Below are 22,586 nucleotides of genomic sequence, written 5' to 3' on the forward strand. Positions count from 1 at the left end.
TAATTGTCATGAGAGTTTCTATTTGGTAATTTACCAGGTTAATCTCATTGAGTGCTATTTTAAAAGACGTTAATTTTTCACAACACTAGTTTCCTTTAATAAATGTTTTTGATATAGTTATGCTATTCAAGAAGATAGATAAAAAAAAAGAAAAATATTTTGGGTAATAATGGTTTGTTTCGGTTACCCCGATACTCACAATTTTGTACACTTTCATGAAAACAATAAAACAGAAAAGAAAGGGAGAAGTCAAAGTATTCACCTGATGTAGATCATAGTCTGACATAAATGACGCCAGTCTTGTTAAACTTTGTCTACCACTTCCACCTACACCCACCAGCAAACAATGACCACGCGGTTGCTTAAGGACTCTTGCAATACGTGCCACATGCTCAATTGCAAATCTATGAAGATCATAATAATTAAATTTGTGCAAGAAAAAGGAATGTATTACTTAGTGATAAATACTCTCAAAAAGATATCAAGTGACATTTTCTTTTTTGTAAACAGTTCAATTCCCTGATAATATTTCCGAAAATTTGCTTTCCACACCATTTTCCTGACACGCAATAATAACATATAAAGCTAACATAAAAGCTTAATATTGGTCTTGTATCTTAAGATATTTATGACTTGTTTATATTTCAACCAATGGTATTCCAACCTCACCCTGCAAATTATGTAGGTTATTATATCTAGTGTTAGAATTAGCGATGATATTATAAAATTCGTTCGTAAATAATAAAAAAGCAAATCAAGGGAATTAGGAGCTTATCTGTTATAACACCAGGACCGCAAAGCTACTAAATCGAATCAGTACATTTTTTTCATATTTAGCGGAGCTCAGGATAGCGGTGTTTCTCGTAAAAATATTCCGTGGGAGATGTTTTATAAAAATTTTAGTCAAAACAGTAAAATCAACAAATTTTGTACTCGCAAAATTTAATAATACTAAGGCATAACAATAACATTTTGCTATCAGAATGATCAACTGATAATTTACAAAAATATTTAAGGACCGTTTAAAATATCCTTGTAGACATATAAAAAAATTTATTGGACTACACAAAATTGATTGTAAGTTAGCTAGCATAAAACAATTTATAAGAAACTATACCTGAACAAAACAAGATTCATTGGCTTTTTGCTCATGTTGTTATACTCATCAAGAAAAGATTCTACAGTTTTTCTAACTTTGTCTGGTTCCTGAACTTCTAGGTACGGTCTTGGATCAGTCTTCACATCAACAAAATCACAGAACATCAAGGCGTGCAACTCGTTATTATCAATAACTCCATCTTCGTTTCTATCCAGGTGCAGGAATAGCTGGTTAAAATCTGATTTTAACTCTGTTTTTATAACTTCTTTGACTTGATTAGTCAACCAGTGTTGATCTTCTGAATCAACGAGACGATCATAGTACACACGAAAGACCTAAACAAAAATTTTTAACCAAAGTTAAAGATTGAAAGTTTTGTCTAGTAGAAACAGAGACATAGTTGTAAGTTAAACCAAGGAGATAATAGGTTGTTGAGCAGATTCTAAGAGAATTTCAAGGAAGTTATTAATTTCAAGAAAAACTACACAGTAAAAGGCAAATATTTCATCACACTGTATTTGTGTAATCTAAAGTTAATCTTGTTGATAATGATCGCAGAAAGTAAACCGAAGAAATAAACGCAGAAGAAAAGAATACGGAAACTTGATATTTGCGTATTTACCTAGTATTCCCAAACTTAATTTCGTATTTATTAAACAAGAATGAACATTCAAGATCTTTGATATCACCTTTTACCTTATTTCTGGCTTGTTTGCAGATTCTCGAATAAATTCAACATAAAATTCAATTCAGACGTTTGACGTTACTAATTCACAATTTTTAATTCTGTAATTTCAATAAAAAAGTGCACATTAGCATTTTTTGTTCTGCATTTTACACAATTCTTAACGCCAAAAAAATTTATTACAGGGTGCAGTTATGAAATGTACCTTTTTAGGCTATGTAAACCAAGTTTACACTTTTTATACTCTTTGCCCATTTTTGACAATTTTCAACCTTTTTTCCCAAAGTTTTTAAAAATGTAACCCCCTCTCCCCCTTTTAAAAAAGGGAAAGGGCAGTATGGATAACACAAAAAACAACAAACCAAAAAAAAAGTATAATTAAAAACCTTGGGTTTCTGGGGAATCTACAGATCTACAAATTTTACGAATTTCTAAGTACCATGGCTACCCTGTAATACCCTACTTAACTTAATAGATTCAAATTACCATCGTTTTTCTTCGAGCATTATAGTAAGAAGACTTTTGTAGATTTTCCCCAATATCATTTATTATTTTTCATCTTGCAAAAAATATTACTTGCATTGACCATATAAAGGTAAATACCTCGTGGGTCCATAGACGTTTAAGAGAATCCTCATCAGACACAGTGCTTGGTCTTGATAGTAAAATTCCTTGAATTATTCGTCCAAAATCTCTTAGATTAAAAAGATAATGTGATTTAGCTGGTGTTGGTAGCAGGTTGTCCATTGCGGAACTGTATATAGAAATTGTGGCCTTGATGAGCTGTTCACCAAGAGCATTGTAGCTTGGATCAAAACCACTAGAAATATAAAATGGAAATACAGTTAGATTCATACAAAACACAACAAACCATAGATTAGGTTTTGGAACTAAGAACTTTCTACAAGATTCATTTGTTGCAATTTCAAATCGTCACCTATAGATTGACATTGACAGTTCCTTTACTCGTACTTAGGCCCTGCAAGTGTTGTGTCGCAAGCTCTGTCTGTACTTTTACATTGGGTTCTGTATTTCATAGAATATCGCCAAAATCCACTTAATATGCAGTTAACTAGGTACAAGAAAAGCGCATCTTTTTAAATATTTCTTTCCACGCCGTGGCTGGGGTACAACCTAGCCGATTTTATATTGGGAAAGAGGGCGGAACTTTAAAGGTCGCAACCACAAGCAATTAAGAACGCAGTTTCTATCTAAGTGACATGAACTCCGAACTTCACAGCATACTTAGCATCTTACGTCATTTAATTAGATTTAAAATATAAAGGATGCTATGTTCTGTTGACGTCACGACGCCCCAATTTTACGATATTTCGAACAGCTCACTAGGGTGGAGCTGATAGTTTCATAACGCAGACATTGCAGAAAGTGCAGTTTGCGCATTTTTGACGTTGGTTACTCAACTCTCACCCCTGCCAAAGTATCATATGCCGAATGATGCTGTTTGTCAATTTCCAGAAAGAGCTGAAAAAAACTGGGGCTGCAATGTGAAATTAAGTGGCTTTTACTGTCTGCTTTACCAGTTCCTCGATCATGTTAGTTTAACTTCATATAAATAATTGTTAAAAAGTTAGTTCTCTCTGCACTGCTGTATCATTTAAATGTTAAAATATGCCTTGTTTATGCCTCCATTTACCAGTTTTTAATGCTAAAAGGCATTGGGCATGCAAAAAAAGCTTGTAATAAAGGTATGCTACTCATACAGTAAACCAAAACAACCTTTATGTTTGTATGTAATTACTTACGTTGTTGTCAAATGCCAGTTCATAATGCGACCAAATATTCTAGTCATTTGAGTAGGACCAAATTCATTGATGGTCACTGTATTAAAGTGACGTAAAAATCTTGGAGTGACAGGATTTCTACCACCGCCTGGTGGACCCATAGCTGCCATCAACTGCACATCTGTGAGGTGGATAGGAGAAGTGTCTTTCAGATCATACCTAAACATTAGAAACTTGTCTGTTTACTCACACAATAGCGGCAAAATGAATAAACAATCATGGATTTAAGTTTTCACTAGAACGATAAGAGAAATTAGGAGATTGTCGATTTGAGCGTTCTTACCATTGCCAGTGATCCATCCACTGCCTCAACAATTCGATTGGTGGTTGTGCACCATATGTTTCTCTGGCAGGCATGTTCAAATCATCCACAAACACAATCTAGTAACAAAATTACTGAGTGTATTGTCGATCCCATCATGATTGGAATAATTAAAACCCTAATAATTTAAAGATATCACCCTGGATGTTTATTTGTACCTAGACTTTTTTTCACTTTTTAAGGAGCGTTTTTTTTTTTAAATAATTTTTCACATTAGTCAGAGATGATAAAAAAGCTGCACAATCAAAAATATTCCACTGGAAGACTTCAAATGAGATTGGTGTTCAAATTTCAAGTATTACTACTATATGATTAATCATTGACTATTTTTTATCAAAAATTTATCTGTTTTAAACAAACAGTTACCAGCCATTTCTTGATTTGATTTGATTTCCAAGACATTTTCAAAATATCAGATACCCAATGGTTGCAGTAAGTTACAACATTACATGTTTTTGTATTATCAACTTACAGTTTTCTTGCCAAGCGGAGGACCAAACACGCCTTTTCTTCGTTTATCAAGTTTTGACATAATTATATCTTGAGTTTGTTTAGCGGTAGTTTGTGCAGAGAAGTTTATCATCAATGGTTTGTATTTCTCATCAATACGTTGCAACAGAAAATCCTAATAAGAATACAAAAATATTAAACCCTTACTTTACTCCAAAATGTATCGGATTATATCATGAATCATGTAGTTTTAGCTTTGGGAGTGTTGTAGTGAAACATAAAAAACATAAGAGCACATAGTACATAGATCAAAAATTGATTCATAGAAAATGATTCACTGATGTCTGCTTTGCAGATGTGTGAAACATCACAGGAGTTTTTTTGTTTTAACAATACACAGAGCAGACAAAAATTACTTATGCTAATTTTAAATCCCTATATAATTTTGATTTTATAAACCAGTGTTGTTATAGTCTCTATTACTAGTAAATAGTATCATACGAATCCATTCTCAGGTGTTGACAAATAATATTTTATATTGCCAGTCTTTTTACAAATTTTATTATGTTCGTTGGTAATGACTGGCACAAATCTAGAACTTTGTGTACCTAGGCTAGGCTTGAAAAAATTAAAAAGAAGTTAATTTTTCACGGTTTCTATTTTGTTACACAAGAAAAAACAATATTAGAAGTTGAATGAACGCCATTAGAAAAGAAACGATAAACTAAGTTATTCTTCTATTTGGACTTTATGTTCAAAAACATGATTTATTTTCAATATTTTTTCATTCAGTCTGTGAAATGGTATGTATGATCAGATTTCCACAAATAAAACCATCAACACTCATTCAAACATGTTTACCAACGTTTCAGCGACAAAAGGCTGGTGTTGTAAATAATAATATAAGTATATTAATTAAATATATTATAGCATATTTGTATATGTACAAAATAGAACAATATCTCAGAGAAAAAAGGCAGGACAGAGAAGAAAAATGTAATTTTTGCATGTGTTTTTAACATACTTTGTTTTGTCAACCATTGATTACTATCGACAACTAACATACGGTATTAAAACTCACAGAAATGTAAACACTCTTTCCAGTTCCAGTCTTTCCAACCACCAGTATGCTTTTTCCATGTGTCACCAACTGTTTAATAAGGTATGTATATCGAACAGTATCGATGGTGGGAACAATGATTTCGTTAAATGCCATATCCTGGAACAAATAAAAATATTATCAATCAAAACCATAACTAAAAAATTGGTTTGTTTAATTTATAAAAATTTACCAAGCCCTTGAACACATTTCAAAGATGGGTTATCTTTATGCTAGTGATAAAATATGTTTATTTCACCAGTGCTCTTTGATTTATTGTCAAAAACTTATCAAAAATATTATTCAGGCTTCACTACGGTACATTCAATTTCTATTCTATATTGATTTTTTATCACACTTTTTCTCTCTTCTCACAACAGAGCACAAATTAACACAACACTACCTTAGGAATTGGTGGAGCATCTTTAATTTCATCTGTCCATAACTCCCATTTTCCCATGCCCTAAAATAGTAAAAAAAAATTTAATCTATGTTTCCGATAATTATCCAGAATGAAAGCATGAAGTACAGTAGATTGCACAATTAAAATTATTGTGAGTTTTAAATTTATAGCCAAGAGAAAGATTTAAATCTTTGATTAAAGGGAGAAATGTTAACACTTGCCTTAGGGAGACCAGGAGGTGCAAGACACACATAATTTTTTTAACGATAAAGAACAACTATTTAACTTTAATAAATGCACAAAATGTTATACCTCTTTAATGAATCTGTAATCAAAAACAGTACCCCTGCTTGGAAATGGACAGAGATACGGTCTCGAAGGACCATCAACCATGTCAAGAATATGAAACTTATCTTTAGTATCCAATGACAATGGACCCTAAAAATACAGTTAATAATGATAACGCCAATATGATACATAAGCCATGGAATGCAGTGTTCAGTTGAGAGCTTCGTTAATGAAACTATGAGGAAATTCTTTGACACGTTGTGTTTATATAACAATACCTAGCCTGAAATGCCTTAAGATGCTCGTGGGAAAAACTACTTAATAAGCATAATATGTTATTTAATTTTGCTCAATTCTTTCATAAAAAAACAGTTTAGAATGTTCTGACGTATTACAGCCTCATGTTTTCATATGTTTGCTCTTATAAAAGAAATATCAATTTACTTTTCTTTGCCAGACAAATCCCCATTATTGAAGCAGATTTGTTAAAGCAGGTGAGTGTGAAGTAAAACCTATTTACATGTTTCCTTTTTAATTTATTTCCCTTTCTAACAATTCGCATCTATTTAAATTTTATGTTGTTGAAGTTCATTTTACTGCTGCTTAAAGGGAGGAATCTACAAATGCACGTCCGCACCTCTCTAGCTTAAATACACAAGTGGAAATACTTACATCAATTAGTTCCCGGAACAAACTATCAAACAGTGTTCTTCCATCAGTGTCTATAGTTGCACCAAATGACCACACACAAGAAAACAAAAGGATGCACTAAAATATAAAATAAAAATAATAACTTCTTAATCCATCTTAAAGTTACAAACAGCATATATATTTTTATGACACATACTTCTAGCCATGATGCTACTTCTCTTTCGTTTAACTTTTTAAATGATTCTTCGTCTTGGAATTCATCCAACATGCAATCCATCAAATTCATGCACGATTTGACAATGTTTGTGTTGGTTGTGGGAGAAAGTTCCTGTAAGGTAAGGCAACAAACAAAAGAAATAAGTAGCTGCAACAGTATGACAGATGTAGGAGATAATGATATATTATAAACAGATTTTAAAACTTGACTTGCACCTGGACTCGCATAACATACAATAATGAACAGCAATGCTCATTCTTACCTTTACTCCACCCTTTCTAATAAAATTAAGCATTGGTGGAACAAGCCTGTCGAAATTTTCAGTGATCAAATCTTTCATGTCATCATTAATGGTTGTTGGTAAGGTGTTTAACCATGACAAAAGTAGAGGTCGCCAACCCAACATGTGAGGTTCCATATAAATCATTCCACATCGACTTACCTACGTAATGTAAATAAATTTTCATAGAACAAAAAAAATTGATTACCAAACACGTCTAAGAAATACTTCCTTTGCAATAAAAAACAACAGAATAGAAAACTTTCACATGTTTTTCATTTTTTGCAACATTTAAATTTTTCTACAGGAAAAGTTAAATAAATCATTTTCCCTGAATTGAGCATAAAACGTTAACGCCTTATCTTTCTGCATTAGACTATGATCTGTACTACCTCTCAAGTGCAATTAAAGCATATATAACATTAAGAGAAAGAAATGTTATCATAGATTATGATCAGATAACAATAAAAAAATACAAAAGGAGCACATAAAATGATAAATTATAATTATAATAAAAAGCAGAAGAAACTTAATCATTACAGATCAGAGGAGCAACAAACAAACAAAGAAACAACCAATATCTGTTGCTTTCAATAAGAATCGTATTTTATTAAGCACCAACACAACAGCGAGTAACAGCAACTTACTGTTGCAGGAGAAGCTACTTCCAAATCCATAGGTTCAAATATTAAGTTTGTTGTTGGTGCAAGCTGGATAATCTCACCGCTGTTCAAACACAACTTTCGGTTATCATCGAGCACAGTATTCATGTTTTCAATCCATACAGCATCAACTGGACCATCAAATATCAACCATTTACGATCTGGAGTCTAATCATAAATATTACATCAGGCTTCTTTGTAACAAGCATTGATACATATAGATAAAATCAAGAAATTGAAATTTATTTGGTTGCCTTTTGTTCATTGAAATATACCAAATGATAATATTTCAAAATACGTATGCATGACTTTGTATTTATATTTTACGTTTCGAGCAAAACAACACTTTCAGAACCTAATTTTCAATAACCTTATTGTGACATGAGAAAAGTGGCCAAAAAACTGATTTGGTTTGGATAGGAATATGAGAAACAAGACAAACGTATGCGACTGCTGCCAGTCAATATTAACTGCTTTAGAGCAGTTTCTCCTGAAATTACACGCATATTTTAACCTCTAGAACTGCAGATTTATTTTGCAGATTTATTAACTAACCTGTGATGAAGCAAAATTTCTGTAATTGACTGCTAGAATACCATCTGACCATTCATGTGAAACTTGGTCAAACTGACCATACAACTGACCCATGGTGATAGCTTTTGGGTTGATTACGCATATCTGCACCTTGTTCTCACCCATCAATTCCTACAAAAATAATCACAATGTCCTTACTACATATACACAGTAAAAATAATATCGAATTAATAAACACAGTGTTAAAATAATGACAAATTTTTAACCAAATTAATTATGAAAAAAAGCATTCATGAGGAAAATAATAATTAAGGGTGCAAGATTGGCCTTACTTACAAGAGCGAGAACACTATGTCTCATAAAGGTCTGTCATTAAAAAAGGCAATCTCCACGACCATAATAGAAAAAAACTTCTGAAAAAATCCTTTTTTAAAGGATTTTATGTTAGCCATGTGTTATGGTAAAAATTAGATACCTTTTCTTTGATGTCAGATAGAGCTCCAGCTAACACCTTATATGCCATTGTTTTACCACCAAAGGGTTCCCCAACCAACATAAAACCATGCCTTACAATCATCATCTCATATACCTAAGAAACAGATTCAGCTAGTTCAAACGAGCTTTCCTAAGTAACTTTAACTCCTGTTTAAAAAAGTAGTAAAATTAGAGGTCGCATATTTTCGTTGTAATTTACCTATCAAATCAAATCAGGAACAAATTTCTATAATAATTAAATGGGCAACAAGTGGACTAGGTTAAAGACTGGACATGAATTAACAAAGAAATTGGTTCCAAATAAAAAAACACATTATAGATACACCAAATTTTGTTGTAAGACAATCTACCTGCAATATCTTTGTAAGGGCAAACTCAGTCAACTGTAAATTCAATTTTTGGGCATTTTCCTTTATTGCTTGTGTTAATATCATGTAATCTGGCTCTGGTAGGACAATGCCTGGGAAGAGGTCAGATGTGATACCCTAAAATTAGAAAGAGTATACAAATCATCGCTGAATTGATAGAAAATTATTTGCTAAAATTAATTGTGGGATATTTTTTTTTTAAATTTATGCTTTTTTTTCTAGGTAGCTACTAAAAATAATAAGGACAGTCTATGTGATAATAAGTTTAATAAAAGATACCTCAATAAACACACCCAAAAAGTGAAAATTAAAGAAGTACTAGTAGTTTAGTGCAAATAACATTCATAAAGGTATATGTTTCCTACATATAACATACAAAACAGAGGTACTTATTACCTATAAGTACAAAAAGTAAATTTACCTTAAATAATGGAAGATCATGGGCAAGAAACTTTGGTAAGTTCACATCAATGATAGATCGAAGAATCAAAATATCTTCATTTTCATCAGGATATTTTAACTATGAAGTACAGAAATTTTATACAGGTAAGAAGCAATAAGTTGTATCTCTGTACAAATGCACCAGCAGGCCTTTTTTCCCTTTAATAACCGTAAATTAAATTACAGTATTAATCCATACTATAATTTTGATTTTTAGTGTACTTTGTTGATATGACTTCGTGGTTTGCTCTGAGAGAGTTATTTGTGTGTAATCTTTCGTATAAAGAAACTCAATTTCAGAATTTTTAAAGAAACGTACAAACCTTTAGGTTGCCAGCTGCTGTCAAAACAGATTTCACAGCTCTCATACCATAATCATAATGACATTGCGATGATAACTGTTCTGAACATAATGTGTACGTAGTCACAATCTTGACAGCTAGTGGACGCGCCTAAAAGCATTTTCGTCAGTTTAGTTATGATTAGCAAATGAGCTGACTGAAAACAAGTGCAAATAACAGAAGAAAAATCATTATTTACTCACGTTAACAAAACCAAAAGAGTACAGTGATATTTCAGAAATTAATGCATAATCAGGGACCATCATAGCAACACTTCGGAAAAGTGACTAAAAAAAAAAAAAAGTGATATATAAGCCAACACTATTTATTTAAAAAATTTGAAACTGTTTTATTAAAACTTGAGGTGATCGTAAACTTTTAGCAGTATTTTTGACACGCTTTGATGTTCAAGATTTACTCAATTTGATATGAAACTGTTACTCCTTATCAACAGTTAGATCTGCGTTTAAATATTCTTGCAATTAGATATTCGAATGGCTAAAATAAAGAAAATTCAATTATCGCTTGTCTAAATACGGTGGATTTATATTAAAATATGTATGCCCATGCTCCATCCAAAGAGGTATTAATTCTGAGTGGATCAATTAGAATAGTGGTTTATTAGTGGCCAACTAAACTCGATGTTAATTGGACTGTCCAGGAGCACCCATAAATGTTGTATTATAAAAAAGAAAATGTACAGATAAAAATATATTACCTTTAAGTTATCTGGTAACTCAGATCTTCCAGCGTAACCAGGATTCATTGTTATAAAAACAGCACACGATGGATCTAACTTAATCTCCGTGCCTTCAAACATCATGGTGTCACACTCAGAATTGATTCCCATTTGAATGGTTAGAATTTGTTGTGCAACCACAGACAACACCTCAAGATCAATTCGATTGAACTCATCAAAACATGACCAAGCTCCACATGACGCAAGTCCCTGAGTAAATAAGCAAAAAGAGAATTTATTGTAGTAGGGAAACAACTTTCTTTGCTAAATTCACATGCTTGACATCTTCACACTAAGACATTTGAGGTATCTCAAGTTTTGTCAAATCTGCAATACATGTAATTTATTGTAGCCAGCTGAGAAAACAAAAACAACTCCACATTTTGGCATAAGGACACAACACACATAGGACACTCTGACACCATAAATTAAAAGCATGAATTAAGCATTAAAACAATTAATTTAGCATGATCATCTTATAAGAAAATAGCATTATAGACATAGAACAAAAATGAAAGTAAAGTCTTCGTAAAAACCTTCACAAGGCTACAGTTATTTGCCATAGTTATTAGAAAATATTTAATGCCATCATGTCCTTTTATCAATAATGTGAATTAAATTAAAAGATGGTTTGCTGCATTTTGCCGCAAAAACAGCTCAAATGCTGTTGCATGAAGCACAAACAACCCTTTTTATGCAAAATTATTATTAAGCATTGCTATATATTGCAAGCACAACTGCTGGAAAAGCCAAACTATCTTAAGTCAACTTAAACAGACAAACAGAAATTACATCACATTGATCCTGCATCTTTTTTTTCTTTACATTTTTCTTCATTTAAATTTTTCAAATTGCAAAAATTAAAACTAAAAAAAATGACAAAAACCTCATCTGCTCGCCCATGTTTTCAAATTTACTCCACACATTTCATGATTTAAACCTTGTTGTCACAGTGTTTATATGTTATTTTCAATCCTCTTGAAATAAGGCACTACTTACACTATCAGATAATCTACAAAATACAATTGGAAATGTGCACACAGTTCTTTATTTGCATATGTCATCATCAACAGATGCAAAATGAATAAAAAAATATGTTTAGGGATGTACAAGAGAAAAAACCTTTGTCAACCTTTTTCTGTATATAGCTTTATATGCAAAATATATTTTTAGGAGAATTTACTACATGTTTAGCTAATAAACATTTGATAAAGTGTGGTATTACACAAAAAATTAAAAAAATATATACCTTGAAAAATTTGCCTAAAGCACAGTTCTTTATTTGCATATGTCATCATCAACAGATGCAAAATGAATAAAAAAATATGTTTAGGGATGTACGAGAGAAAAATCCTTTGTCAACCTTTTTCTGTATATAGCTTTATATGCAAAATATATTTTTAGGAGAATTTACTACATGTTTAGCTAATAAACATTTGATAAAGTGTGGTATTACACAAAAAATTAAAAAAATATATACCTTGAAAAATTTGCCTAAAGCACAGTTCTTTATTTGCATATGTCATCATCAACAGATGCAAAATGAATAAAAAAATATGTTTAGGGATGTACGAGAGAAAAATCCTCTGTCAACCTTTTTCTGTATATAGCTTTATATGCAAAATATATTTTTAGGAGAATTTACTACATGTTTAGCTAATAAACATTTGATAAAGTGTGGTATTACACAAAAAATTAAAAAAATATATACCTTGAAAAATTTGCCTAAAGCAATATAGTCAAGACCATCTGAACAATTGAAGACAACACATTGTTTGGCCACAGCTTTAGCAAGATCTTTGGTTGTTTCTGTTTTCCCAGTACCAGCTGGACCTTCTGGTGCACCACCAAGATGTAATTGCAATGCTCCAAATAATGTTCTGGAAAGTAACATCAGAAAATTACAATGCAGCACACACAGACTAAATATATTGCTTAAGATCTTTTTACCATTTAAATTTTACTCGAGAGTTTGAGTGTACAGAGGGTAGCGATCAACCTTGACATTTCTATATAATTTTTTTACTTGGATTATTTCTGTACAGCTAAAAAATTCCCTTCCTCTATCGACTACTTAAAATTCACACAGAAATTTTACACTGAAAAATTACAGTAGAGAAAATCTCCTAAAATTAACGTAAAAGTTATGTCTAACCAATAAAATCTACAAAGTGGTATATTGATCTTATTTTTATTACGGATGTTTTAGGCTTACATACAAATACAGCAATGCAGTAAGAGAAATGTACCTTCCTTGAATGTGCAAGTAAATATCATTTCTTAAGGGAGGTTCCAACTATGAAAATTTGGAGCGATCAAGACCCAAAATGGATTTAATACAGTAACATTTATATTGTGTATGCCTAAAACGTTAAGTTTACCCACAATATGTTGAAAAAACTTTTGTGTTGAATTTTTATCAATCAAAATCAACAATCGCAACATTACTGCAAATTATGGTCAGTAGATTTTGCTACACTCTTATCTTAATAAAACAAAAGTGCTTTTCAATCAAGGTCTCACTTTTTTGTAAAAACACATGCCAGTGATAAATTATCAACACACAACAGATATATTATTCTGTTAAAAATAATGAGTTAAAGGGTCTACAGATCTCCACTACACATTGTACACTTTGACAGTTGCGTAAGGAAGTAGTCATTTATTCTTCAATGGTTATCAAATTTTCTTCTCCTTTTTTAGTGGGGTGCACAAAAGTATGTGTAGCAATATTGCTTGCCTTAAGTTATTGTGCGGAAAATTTGATTTTGACCTATTTGCAGAAGTTTATGGTCAAATAACATTCCTTTTTTTGTTTTGTTTTTAAAAAGAAGGGTATTAAATATGACAAGGATAAAATGTTAGTTAAGAATTATAAGTTGAATATTGCTGCCTCTTTCCATTTTATTTTTTTTATCCATTTTGTGAAATATTTTGTTTGCAAAAAACGTTATTTCAACCAACTTCTCTTTAATTATAGCCGTATTCTGTCTGCCTGTCTATGTGCAAAAAAAAAGTTGTGTTATGAAAACAAGGGGTGTGATATGTAAAATATAGATGAACCCATGGATTTATCCTTAAACTATTGACTAGTTGTAATTTCAATTTTACATTTTGCTTTCAGGAAAGTTTCCACTTGCAATAGTTTTTTTTATTCGTCAAAACGATAGCTGTGTGGCAATGTGCCTAACTTACTTACCTGTAACAGCGATCTGTCAGTGGAGTGATAACCAATCTTCCAGAATTTCCAAGATACTCGTAACCATACGCTAGTTGTGCACTAATCATTCTTGTCATCATATTTTCTTCCTGCATACAAAATGTAAAGATTATTAAGCTACGAAGTTAACTAGAATTTTTTGAAAAGTAATAACAATAAATTCTTACCTCCCAATAATACCTTAGCTGAGCTAGCCATTGAAAGTCATTTTCTCCCTTGACTCCTAAAAAGTAAGATAGTTTACATTAACAACAGTGTATTTCCTGAGAGAAATGATGTTATAAATTAAACAATACTTATCTTACCATTTTTGACAAGGTCAACCAACACATCTCGAGCATGAACATCTAACACAACGAGTGCACCCAGTGTGGCACGATTTTGCTTTGATAGTTTTCCTCTAACGAGAGCAACAATCTCGTCAATTTGTGTGTTATTCAACTGCAAATAATCTTCGAGTTGCTAAAATATACAGAATAGTATTTTTTAACAAATTGACTACAGAGGTTGTGTTGAAAATACTTAGGTAAAATACTACCATGGATAACTTTAACAAATATGCTGTCTTTCTTATTTGGGTTTGAAAATTATATTTTTAATCTTAGCTTGAGCTTCAATAATTAAAAGTAGACCTGTCATACATAGTGCATAAATAATTATCATGTAGAATGCACATAATAATTTCTAAGCAGAAGATGGAAAACAAGTATGCATGTCATGCATGTCAAAAAAAAAATTCTATGTTCACTTTCCTATATTTGCACAAGTATTTTAACCTCTTGTAATTATGGCCAAATATATAAAGTAAATTTAAAGACATAATACAAACCCACCTTTGGTCCACTTTTAATTGCTTCTTGTACATAAGCTGTCCAATAAAACTGTGTAACTGCAAGCACAGCTTGCCCAGGCCATGCTCTAACCCATTCAGTTCTTAGGGTTTCTGGGTAATTCTTCATAGATACTATGATAACCTTAACAAGCAATATAAACATAACGTACTAAAACAGTGATACATTTACCTTAAGAGAACTGACTAATACTGATTAACTTTTAATTAATTTTGTGAATCTTTGTAAAAATAGTCTTTCAAAATTAAATTCACATAAATTAATCTAACAAAACAAGAAAAATCTTTCACTTTTTATATTCTTTACTTAAGTTCTCCTGGAAACGGCTTATTTAGTAAAACAAATGAACATGACATGTGCGTAAGATACCAGGTTTGCAAGTATAAATCCTGCAATTTTATTTCTGAGAACTCAGTTCAAAAAAATAAACGCTGCAAAAAAAAATCAAATATTTTGTCAATTAATAACAGAAATTCAGAAAAGAAAAACCTGGTGTTATTCATTTAAGGATAGCACACTAAGATAAAAATGTAGAAACAAAATTATCACACAGAAAAGCTTATAGAAAACAAAGTCAAAATTATTCGGTCTAATTCTATAACTAGTCATTCGCCCATTGTTTACATGTTTCCCGAATCGGTATTTTGTGCATCTTTGTTTACCTGTTTTAAGTAATGTATTTTACTCTGCAGTTGATTCAAATACAGCTTTAGCGCAACTATTTTGAACAGACAAAATACAGATGAGATAAAGAAGAACCTTTATTGTTTGACAGTCCCCAAGGATTTAATGATATTTTAAGACATCACCAGTCATGTGAAAAAAGGTAAGCAGGTTTTAAAGTGTAAAAAAAATCCTTACTTCTCTTAAGCTTTCCAACATTAGACTTTGCAATTCTAACAGCCATTTCTCCACTTGGCCTCGAGCTTCTGCAGTTGAAATACTTTTATTTAATGGTACAACTTCACCCTCAGAACTTTTCATATGCGTTATATCCAGTTCCTCTGTAAATTCCAACTTTGCAATGCCTTCAAAGCACTTTTTCAGGTGAGGTTGGACTCTATAAGTTGAAGGGAATTATTATTTTTTTCATATACACATAAGAACAAATATTTTCTAAAATGTTCGTGTTAACATCCAAATGTTTAAGATGTTAGGACTCCTATAAAAGGACCTTTCAAAAAAACACCATATCTGATGCAAAAGCTCTAACAAATTTTTTTTGTATTATGGAAACAATCAAGGAAGATTAGACACTTCTTATTCTTTAATGTTGTCCCCATATAAGGTTTTGTTTACAAAGATTTTTTATTTTTTAGGTAATTTACCAAGAAAAGCATTACAGAGGACAAGGGAGAGGTGTCCTGAGATAAGTCTACAGAACTTTATGTGGAAAATTCAATTTTTTGACAGCTCGTAGTTTCAAAAAGCAACCAACAATATATTAAGAGCCATACAAAGATGTTTAACGTCTGTAGGGCAAAATATTTGTCACCAATGTTACAGTGAGTTATTACAGAAAGCTATAGCACCACTTTAATGCAATGCCACTCATGGAATGCTTCTCCATAAACATGTTAGTACCTAGTAGGATCTTTTGTCTCTGATAAGATCTCCAGCAGCTCATCATTTGACAAGAAAAAAAACCTGGGGAAATATAACCTTTTTTTTTCCAAGTATTCATTCAAACCCTAAAATAAAAATAATGAAAAAAGAAATAAAAACTTTCAATGGACGCACATCTTAAAATACTACACTATGTCATTTCAAATAAGCACCTGAATTATTGAAACGTTCGCATGTCCAAGCTATTTAATGTTAAATATGAGTCTTTACAATATTCTACACACCTTCAAAATAAGTTCAAGCAGTTCGTTGGATTTTTTTAACTTTTCCAGCAGTTCGTCTATTTCAGATACAACCATCACATGTTCGTCCTGGGTATAACAGATGTCAAACATATTATATTTGCAGGTATAAAATAGTGATAACAAAGTCACTAATTAACAATAAAATGTTTTACTTCAGATGAAATATATTTTCTAATATAAACACATACTACAGAAAATAAAACAGTTCCTTGAGGTGCTTAATCATGTTGCTGCACCACAACCAGTTAATGTGATGCACCACAACCAGTAATGTGATACAGCACAACACACAACAAAGGAAATAACATAAAAAGAAAAAAACATTGTGTGAAATAATTTTTTTAACATAAACATGCAGGATAGAAATTACCCCACAGTGAATACATATAGTTCTGTTTTGAGGGCAAAATGGAAACTGAATTGAGTCTGTACTTTAGTCTTTATAAATATTTACATGGTCCCGGCTGGAATGAAACTCATTTTTACCAGGCTTGTGAGAAGAACATACCAGATGTGTTGAAATACATCTTGATAAAAAAAGGACCTCGCTCTTTTTTATGCAACTGAGAGCATCATATTCTTAATCATCTACTAGTTGCTATCAATTTGGGTTTAAAAAGGAAATTCTATTTTTGATTGAGCAAGAAATAAAAGTAACAGCATATTGTGACAGCGTATTTTACGTTCTCAATACTTACAAGCAAGACTTGTTTCATGGTATCCTTCCAGTTTTTATCCACTGTACTGAAACGTCTATGATAAAATGTTAACGGAATAACATCGAAGTAAAGAGAAAGAAACAAACAAAAGAAAATAAGTGTAGTTATAACTTGAAACAGAATATATATTCAGAACTACTTCTTGATAAACTTTTTTTTTTGATATTGACATTATAGCAGGACAACATACAACATATTAACAACTTTCTGCTTAGCCTCTTGACTTTTAAAACAGCTGGCTACAGAAGCACAATGTTCTACACTATATTCTAATCTCTTACCTCCCTTCTTCAGGCATTTGTGCCATAATATCTGGAGAACTAAATATAGGTTCCAAGTACAACCATGTTGCCTGCACTTTTAACCATTCATCCAAAATTTCTTGTATTAAAAGTAACTTTCCTTCCCAGTTTCTAGAGTGCAAAACAATTTTTTTAAAAACCAAGTAGTCAACAACCGTTTTGATATTTAGAAATGTGTGAGAATTTTAATCAATTTTAGTAGTTGGTAGGTTAATCTTTATTATGTGGCATTTTTGGCTATAGATTACTTAATTTGCTATATGTTTTTATCAGCCAGGTATACTAAATTAGCTTATAAACGCTTTCCAGTTGCTTGGTAGAAAAATGTCAACCATCGTTATTTACACGGACCTCATTCCACACAAAGTGCATATGGCAACCTAATAGAATACATAACATAACATGCATGTTTTCCAATATTGAATTTTGGACAAGCATAACAATTTTGAATTAATTTAAAAACCAAGGAAATTCTTAACTGATTACATTTATAGCTACAATTTTGACAAAGCGTCATTAAATGTTAAAAATATGGCGCTGATATTGAGCATGTGCCTAAAGAACGTGTATATTTTGCTTATTTTCTGAATATTGGGATAGATAATCAGTCAAAGTTAAAATAAAATAGAATTAGGGTTAAAGTCAATCATAGTAAGCATGATTACCCTGCGATAGCTAACAAAACAACAAGTTTGCAGGCATGTTAACTCGTGTAGCGTCCACAAAACTCTGCATAAAAAACTGTGCATAGAATCTTAATTAATGAAGCCCTGATGCTTTAGAGCCTACTGTAGCAAGAAAACATAAGAGATTTTGTAGCAGCCACCGTGGAAAACCTCTTTTTGACTATATGGAGATACACTCATGCTGCTTATTTTGCCCTTCAATATAAGATTAGAGCTTTCTTTATCATTATTTGTTTGCAGTAACCCAAGAGTACAAAGAAAAATTAAGGTCAGTCTTTCAGGAAAAAAACGTAAGTATTTTCAAGTATGCTAATGAAATTTTACTGAAGCATATACTCTTTTTATTACGAAATGGTACCTTGTATAAAAAAATGTTAAAAAAAAAGAAAAGATTCTCTTTACTTTTTGAGGGTTAGCGAGATTTTCCTAGACTCTGCTGGGTTATGGCAAACAAACAGCCATTTAAATATGACTTAATTACACATTTCTTAGTTAAGTTTATTAGCTAAAAAAATATACATACTTAATCTCTTCCTCAAAAGGTTTTATAAACGGTGATCCCCGCATTGTCTGTGTTTTCACAATTTGATCATCAAGAAGATTTTGAATGTCATCAACAGATGAAAGAATATATGTACCAGTTTCCCGATATGGAATGATGACAAATGACATCTAAAGAAAAAAATTGTTAAGGAATAGCAGTGTGTTGACAATAAAAAAAAATATAATGTCACCAACATTGATTTCAATTGGACTAGATTTCAAATGGAAAGAAGAAAAAGCTATTGAGGGTTTTACCCCTTCATCTGCTTGCCATTCAAAATTCTCAGCAGATTATTATTTTCAAATTCAAAAGTTTAATACAATACAAACAAACAAAAAAAATCAGCAATTACATCTTTCCATTCTGTAGCCATCTTTTCCAGTGCTTTTTCTAAAGAATATTCTTTGCTAGCAGCTTCACTTATATTGTCAAACTTTTGAAGGAAGGGCTCCAAATTCATATCAACAAACTTCTGCAAATTTGATCCTTCATCTGGACGAAGTGGGTAGCCGACAATCTCTGACATAGCATCCCAATGACGGTCACGAAGCCCAGGATTGAACAAAAGCGCAACCAGTGGCAAATGGTCTTTGAATGAATCAACTTTCTCTTTCATCTAAATAGTGGAATTACCCTGCCAATTACTAAAAGATTTTAATAAAGTACATAGCAATTCATAGCAATTTCTTTTTCATAGAATTTTTGACTTTTATGGCAATATCACTGCATAGGGTAGGTTGAAAACTTTTGATGTAATAAGAGAATTGTGTTTAAAGCGAATAAAACACAGCTATCACCTCAGATTCAATTTAAAAATTCTATTTATTCTCAATATTTTTAGTATATCATTGTTGTATTTTTTGTTTTCTTACAAGTTAATAGGAACAACAAAATAGAACATTTAGAGTTTAAGACCAAGTACAGCTCAACATTTAGATTTTGTACAAATGTTTTAAAAACAAATTGCAAAAGAGAAAACATAACATTTAAGAAAAACTGCAAAATAATTGCTTTGTTGGAAATTATTGAAGCTAAGTCTTTAATAATAACTGGAACACTGAGCATAACAATTAAGTCACTAAACATAAGATGTGAGTCACACAGAATTGACACAAACAGTATTTAAATAGTCTTCTTTTAACAAGATCACAAAAAGAAAGTCTAGGGACACTAATTTTTATAAAAACAAATCAATACAAAAAAAGTGTTTTGGGTTCAGTAAATAAAAGATCTTTTAACAAGACAAAGAAAGTTTTTTCTAGGACAAATTATCATCATCATTATAATCATTCTTGACTCAACGTTGGAAGGGTACATTTATGACCTTTTTCGAATTTGATTTAGACTGTGTTAGTTCTAAACTTCCTTTGTATCAAGTCTGTAGGATAAACAGCATTAATACCAACTAGTCGATAAAGCCCGTGGAGAAATCCACTTAGGCAGAAGGCAATGGAAAAATAGGTTATTTTAAATTTTTTGCTGATGTCAACAGTGCAGGTACAAAAAAAATTGGCCAAGTTTAGTTTATTTGTTGCCTATAACGTGTAAAGGTTAAAACGCTGATCACAATAATGTATAGGATCATATGTATTCGACAAAAGCCTAAGGAGATATAAGGTGTTAAAAATTTTGTTGACGTCAGCAATGGCCTGTCAAACCCAAAAATTTATTTTCAAGAAATTTGTGTACCTATTGCCTTCATCGTATAGATCTTGAAACGCTGATCAAGAAAATGTATAGGATCGTGTACTTGAGACAAACGGATGCAGAGATATTAGGGTTTAAAGGTTTTTTTATGACGTCATTTACCCGTCCATTCCGAAACGGATTTGGTGACCCAGGTTTGGAAAACTTACCCAACTCGGTCCCAGGTAGTCCCTAGTTACCCACGCAGGAGATGATGTCAGTTATTTCCACCCGTTTCCAAGTTATTAAGCCTTAATTTTAAAAGTGCAATGCATTGGACTCACTAATCTTAATATACTTTCCTTTGACGTCAATATTGCTTTAACGTCAAAGTTTGCTAATTTACAGAACAAATTTATAGGCGATGTTTTATAGACTTTGTCAAAGAAATTTTATCCACTTCGCAAAAGTCACAGACAGAAGCTCCGTATTATTATATAGATTGTATTTGTGAAACCTATTTTCTGTATCAAATGCATTGAATGTTTATAACAACTTACTAAACTCCATTTACCCTGACAATGGTTTTCATCAAAAGACACTTACCTTTGCAGCAATATTTTGGGCAGGTGGTGTATCTTTAAACTGTTTTTCAAGTTTGTAAAAAGCTCTCCATATATTTCCTGTTTCTTGTTCTATAAAATCTGGATCTGCCGAGCCCAGAGGACCTTCCATCCATGTTTTATACTGATTTTCAAATTCCACAGTTGTTTGGTATAATTTCAAGAATGGATTCAACTGATTTACCACTTGTTGTCGTAACGGATATGTTGTGGTGTCCCATCCGAATGCTTCTTCCTCTTCATTGATTGCATTAATCTAGACAGAAATATGGTCATCATGCTTAAAGAAGTAAGAAAAAATACAAGGAAATGTAACTAATGGTTTGGTAAGTTAGTTTTTCGTGACCACTTAGTGGATAGAGTGCCACAACTTAAAGGTAAAGTTTCTGATTAGGGTCTACTTGTAACTTTTCAAATTAGAGACAGATAAAAAAAAAACTTGCTTGAGAAATGTTATGTAATAACAATAAGGGCATAAAAATTAAAAAACCCTGAAGTATAAAATTGTAAAAAAAAATTGTATAAGTTATATGTCTGTGAGTCAAAATGGTAGCTGCAAGTAATGACAGGGATATTTTAATGAATTTTTTCTTTATCTTTAACAATCATTACCTTATCCGATGCTACTTCAAGTCTGGAATGTAATGCCTTTGCTTTCTTTAGATATCTGGAAATCTCATGCAATTCTCCAAACGAATGGAATTCCTCAATTTGCCTAGAATAGCCATCCAAATCCTCTATAAAACGTTCACGTCTCATCTTTAAGGCATTCTCATATTGCATACGATTTGCATTAACGATCTTGCGATGCTCTTGGAATACTTCTGGCATTCTTTGATGCCATTGAAAGACACTGTTATTCATACGAATATCTGCAGGGGAGAAAGCAACAAAATCAAGAAGAAAGCCCAACCGGTCTCTTGTGTTTATCAATTTAGTTTCTAATTCAAATATTGTTTCATTTTCAACTTGCTCAATATAAGATTTAAGTTCCATTAAATGTTCCGTGCTAGATGGAGAAGTTAAAGCTTTTTCTGCAATCTCCTCGTAAGCATCGCATAAAGTTTTATTGTATGTTTGATGATCTTGTAACATCTTTGTTAACAGTTTCATCCTTTGACTTTCTGCTCGCTTTGAAAGTGCTCTAATCAGCTCATCACAATGAAGTTCAAACATGCCTATTTTTGCAACCTGGAAAAAAGGATGATATAAAATGCTGTCAAAAATTCTAAAGCAAAAATGCAGTTTCCAACATTAACGGCATTTCA

At 31.7% G+C, this 22,586-nt stretch overlaps 1 protein-coding gene across 1 annotated transcript in view; it reads right to left on the reverse strand.

Annotated features, from left to right (window-relative positions):
* The window catches only part of LOC130641858 (dynein axonemal heavy chain 7-like), a 52,609-nt gene that overhangs the window by 18,546 nt on the left and 11,477 nt on the right, over positions 1-22,586 (reverse strand). Inside the window, exons 12-45 of the mRNA XM_057448858.1 lie at positions 21,931-22,509; positions 21,302-21,574; positions 19,422-19,685; positions 19,049-19,197; positions 17,819-17,950; positions 17,517-17,571; positions 16,798-16,884; positions 16,532-16,638; positions 15,809-16,007; positions 14,930-15,070; positions 14,402-14,558; positions 14,264-14,319; positions 14,076-14,185; positions 12,588-12,756; positions 10,856-11,086; positions 10,341-10,424; positions 10,120-10,248; positions 9,777-9,875; positions 9,338-9,472; positions 8,968-9,081; positions 8,514-8,663; positions 7,944-8,126; positions 7,279-7,458; positions 6,996-7,127; positions 6,821-6,916; positions 6,173-6,298; positions 5,861-5,920; positions 5,440-5,577; positions 4,381-4,533; positions 3,870-3,967; positions 3,548-3,745; positions 2,388-2,604; positions 1,118-1,434; positions 263-404 (exon numbers count right to left, since the gene is read on the reverse strand). Coding sequence (XP_057304841.1) covers positions 263-404; positions 1,118-1,434; positions 2,388-2,604; positions 3,548-3,745; positions 3,870-3,967; positions 4,381-4,533; positions 5,440-5,577; positions 5,861-5,920; positions 6,173-6,298; positions 6,821-6,916; positions 6,996-7,127; positions 7,279-7,458; positions 7,944-8,126; positions 8,514-8,663; positions 8,968-9,081; positions 9,338-9,472; positions 9,777-9,875; positions 10,120-10,248; positions 10,341-10,424; positions 10,856-11,086; positions 12,588-12,756; positions 14,076-14,185; positions 14,264-14,319; positions 14,402-14,558; positions 14,930-15,070; positions 15,809-16,007; positions 16,532-16,638; positions 16,798-16,884; positions 17,517-17,571; positions 17,819-17,950; positions 19,049-19,197; positions 19,422-19,685; positions 21,302-21,574; positions 21,931-22,509 — 5,460 coding nt within the window. The remainder of the gene's footprint in view (positions 1-262; positions 405-1,117; positions 1,435-2,387; positions 2,605-3,547; positions 3,746-3,869; positions 3,968-4,380; positions 4,534-5,439; positions 5,578-5,860; positions 5,921-6,172; positions 6,299-6,820; positions 6,917-6,995; positions 7,128-7,278; positions 7,459-7,943; positions 8,127-8,513; positions 8,664-8,967; positions 9,082-9,337; positions 9,473-9,776; positions 9,876-10,119; positions 10,249-10,340; positions 10,425-10,855; positions 11,087-12,587; positions 12,757-14,075; positions 14,186-14,263; positions 14,320-14,401; positions 14,559-14,929; positions 15,071-15,808; positions 16,008-16,531; positions 16,639-16,797; positions 16,885-17,516; positions 17,572-17,818; positions 17,951-19,048; positions 19,198-19,421; positions 19,686-21,301; positions 21,575-21,930; positions 22,510-22,586) is intronic.

Source organism: Hydractinia symbiolongicarpus, chromosome 4 (genome assembly GCF_029227915.1).
Source record: "Hydractinia symbiolongicarpus strain clone_291-10 chromosome 4, HSymV2.1, whole genome shotgun sequence".
Taxonomy (NCBI): Eukaryota; Metazoa; Cnidaria; class Hydrozoa; order Anthoathecata; family Hydractiniidae; genus Hydractinia; species Hydractinia symbiolongicarpus.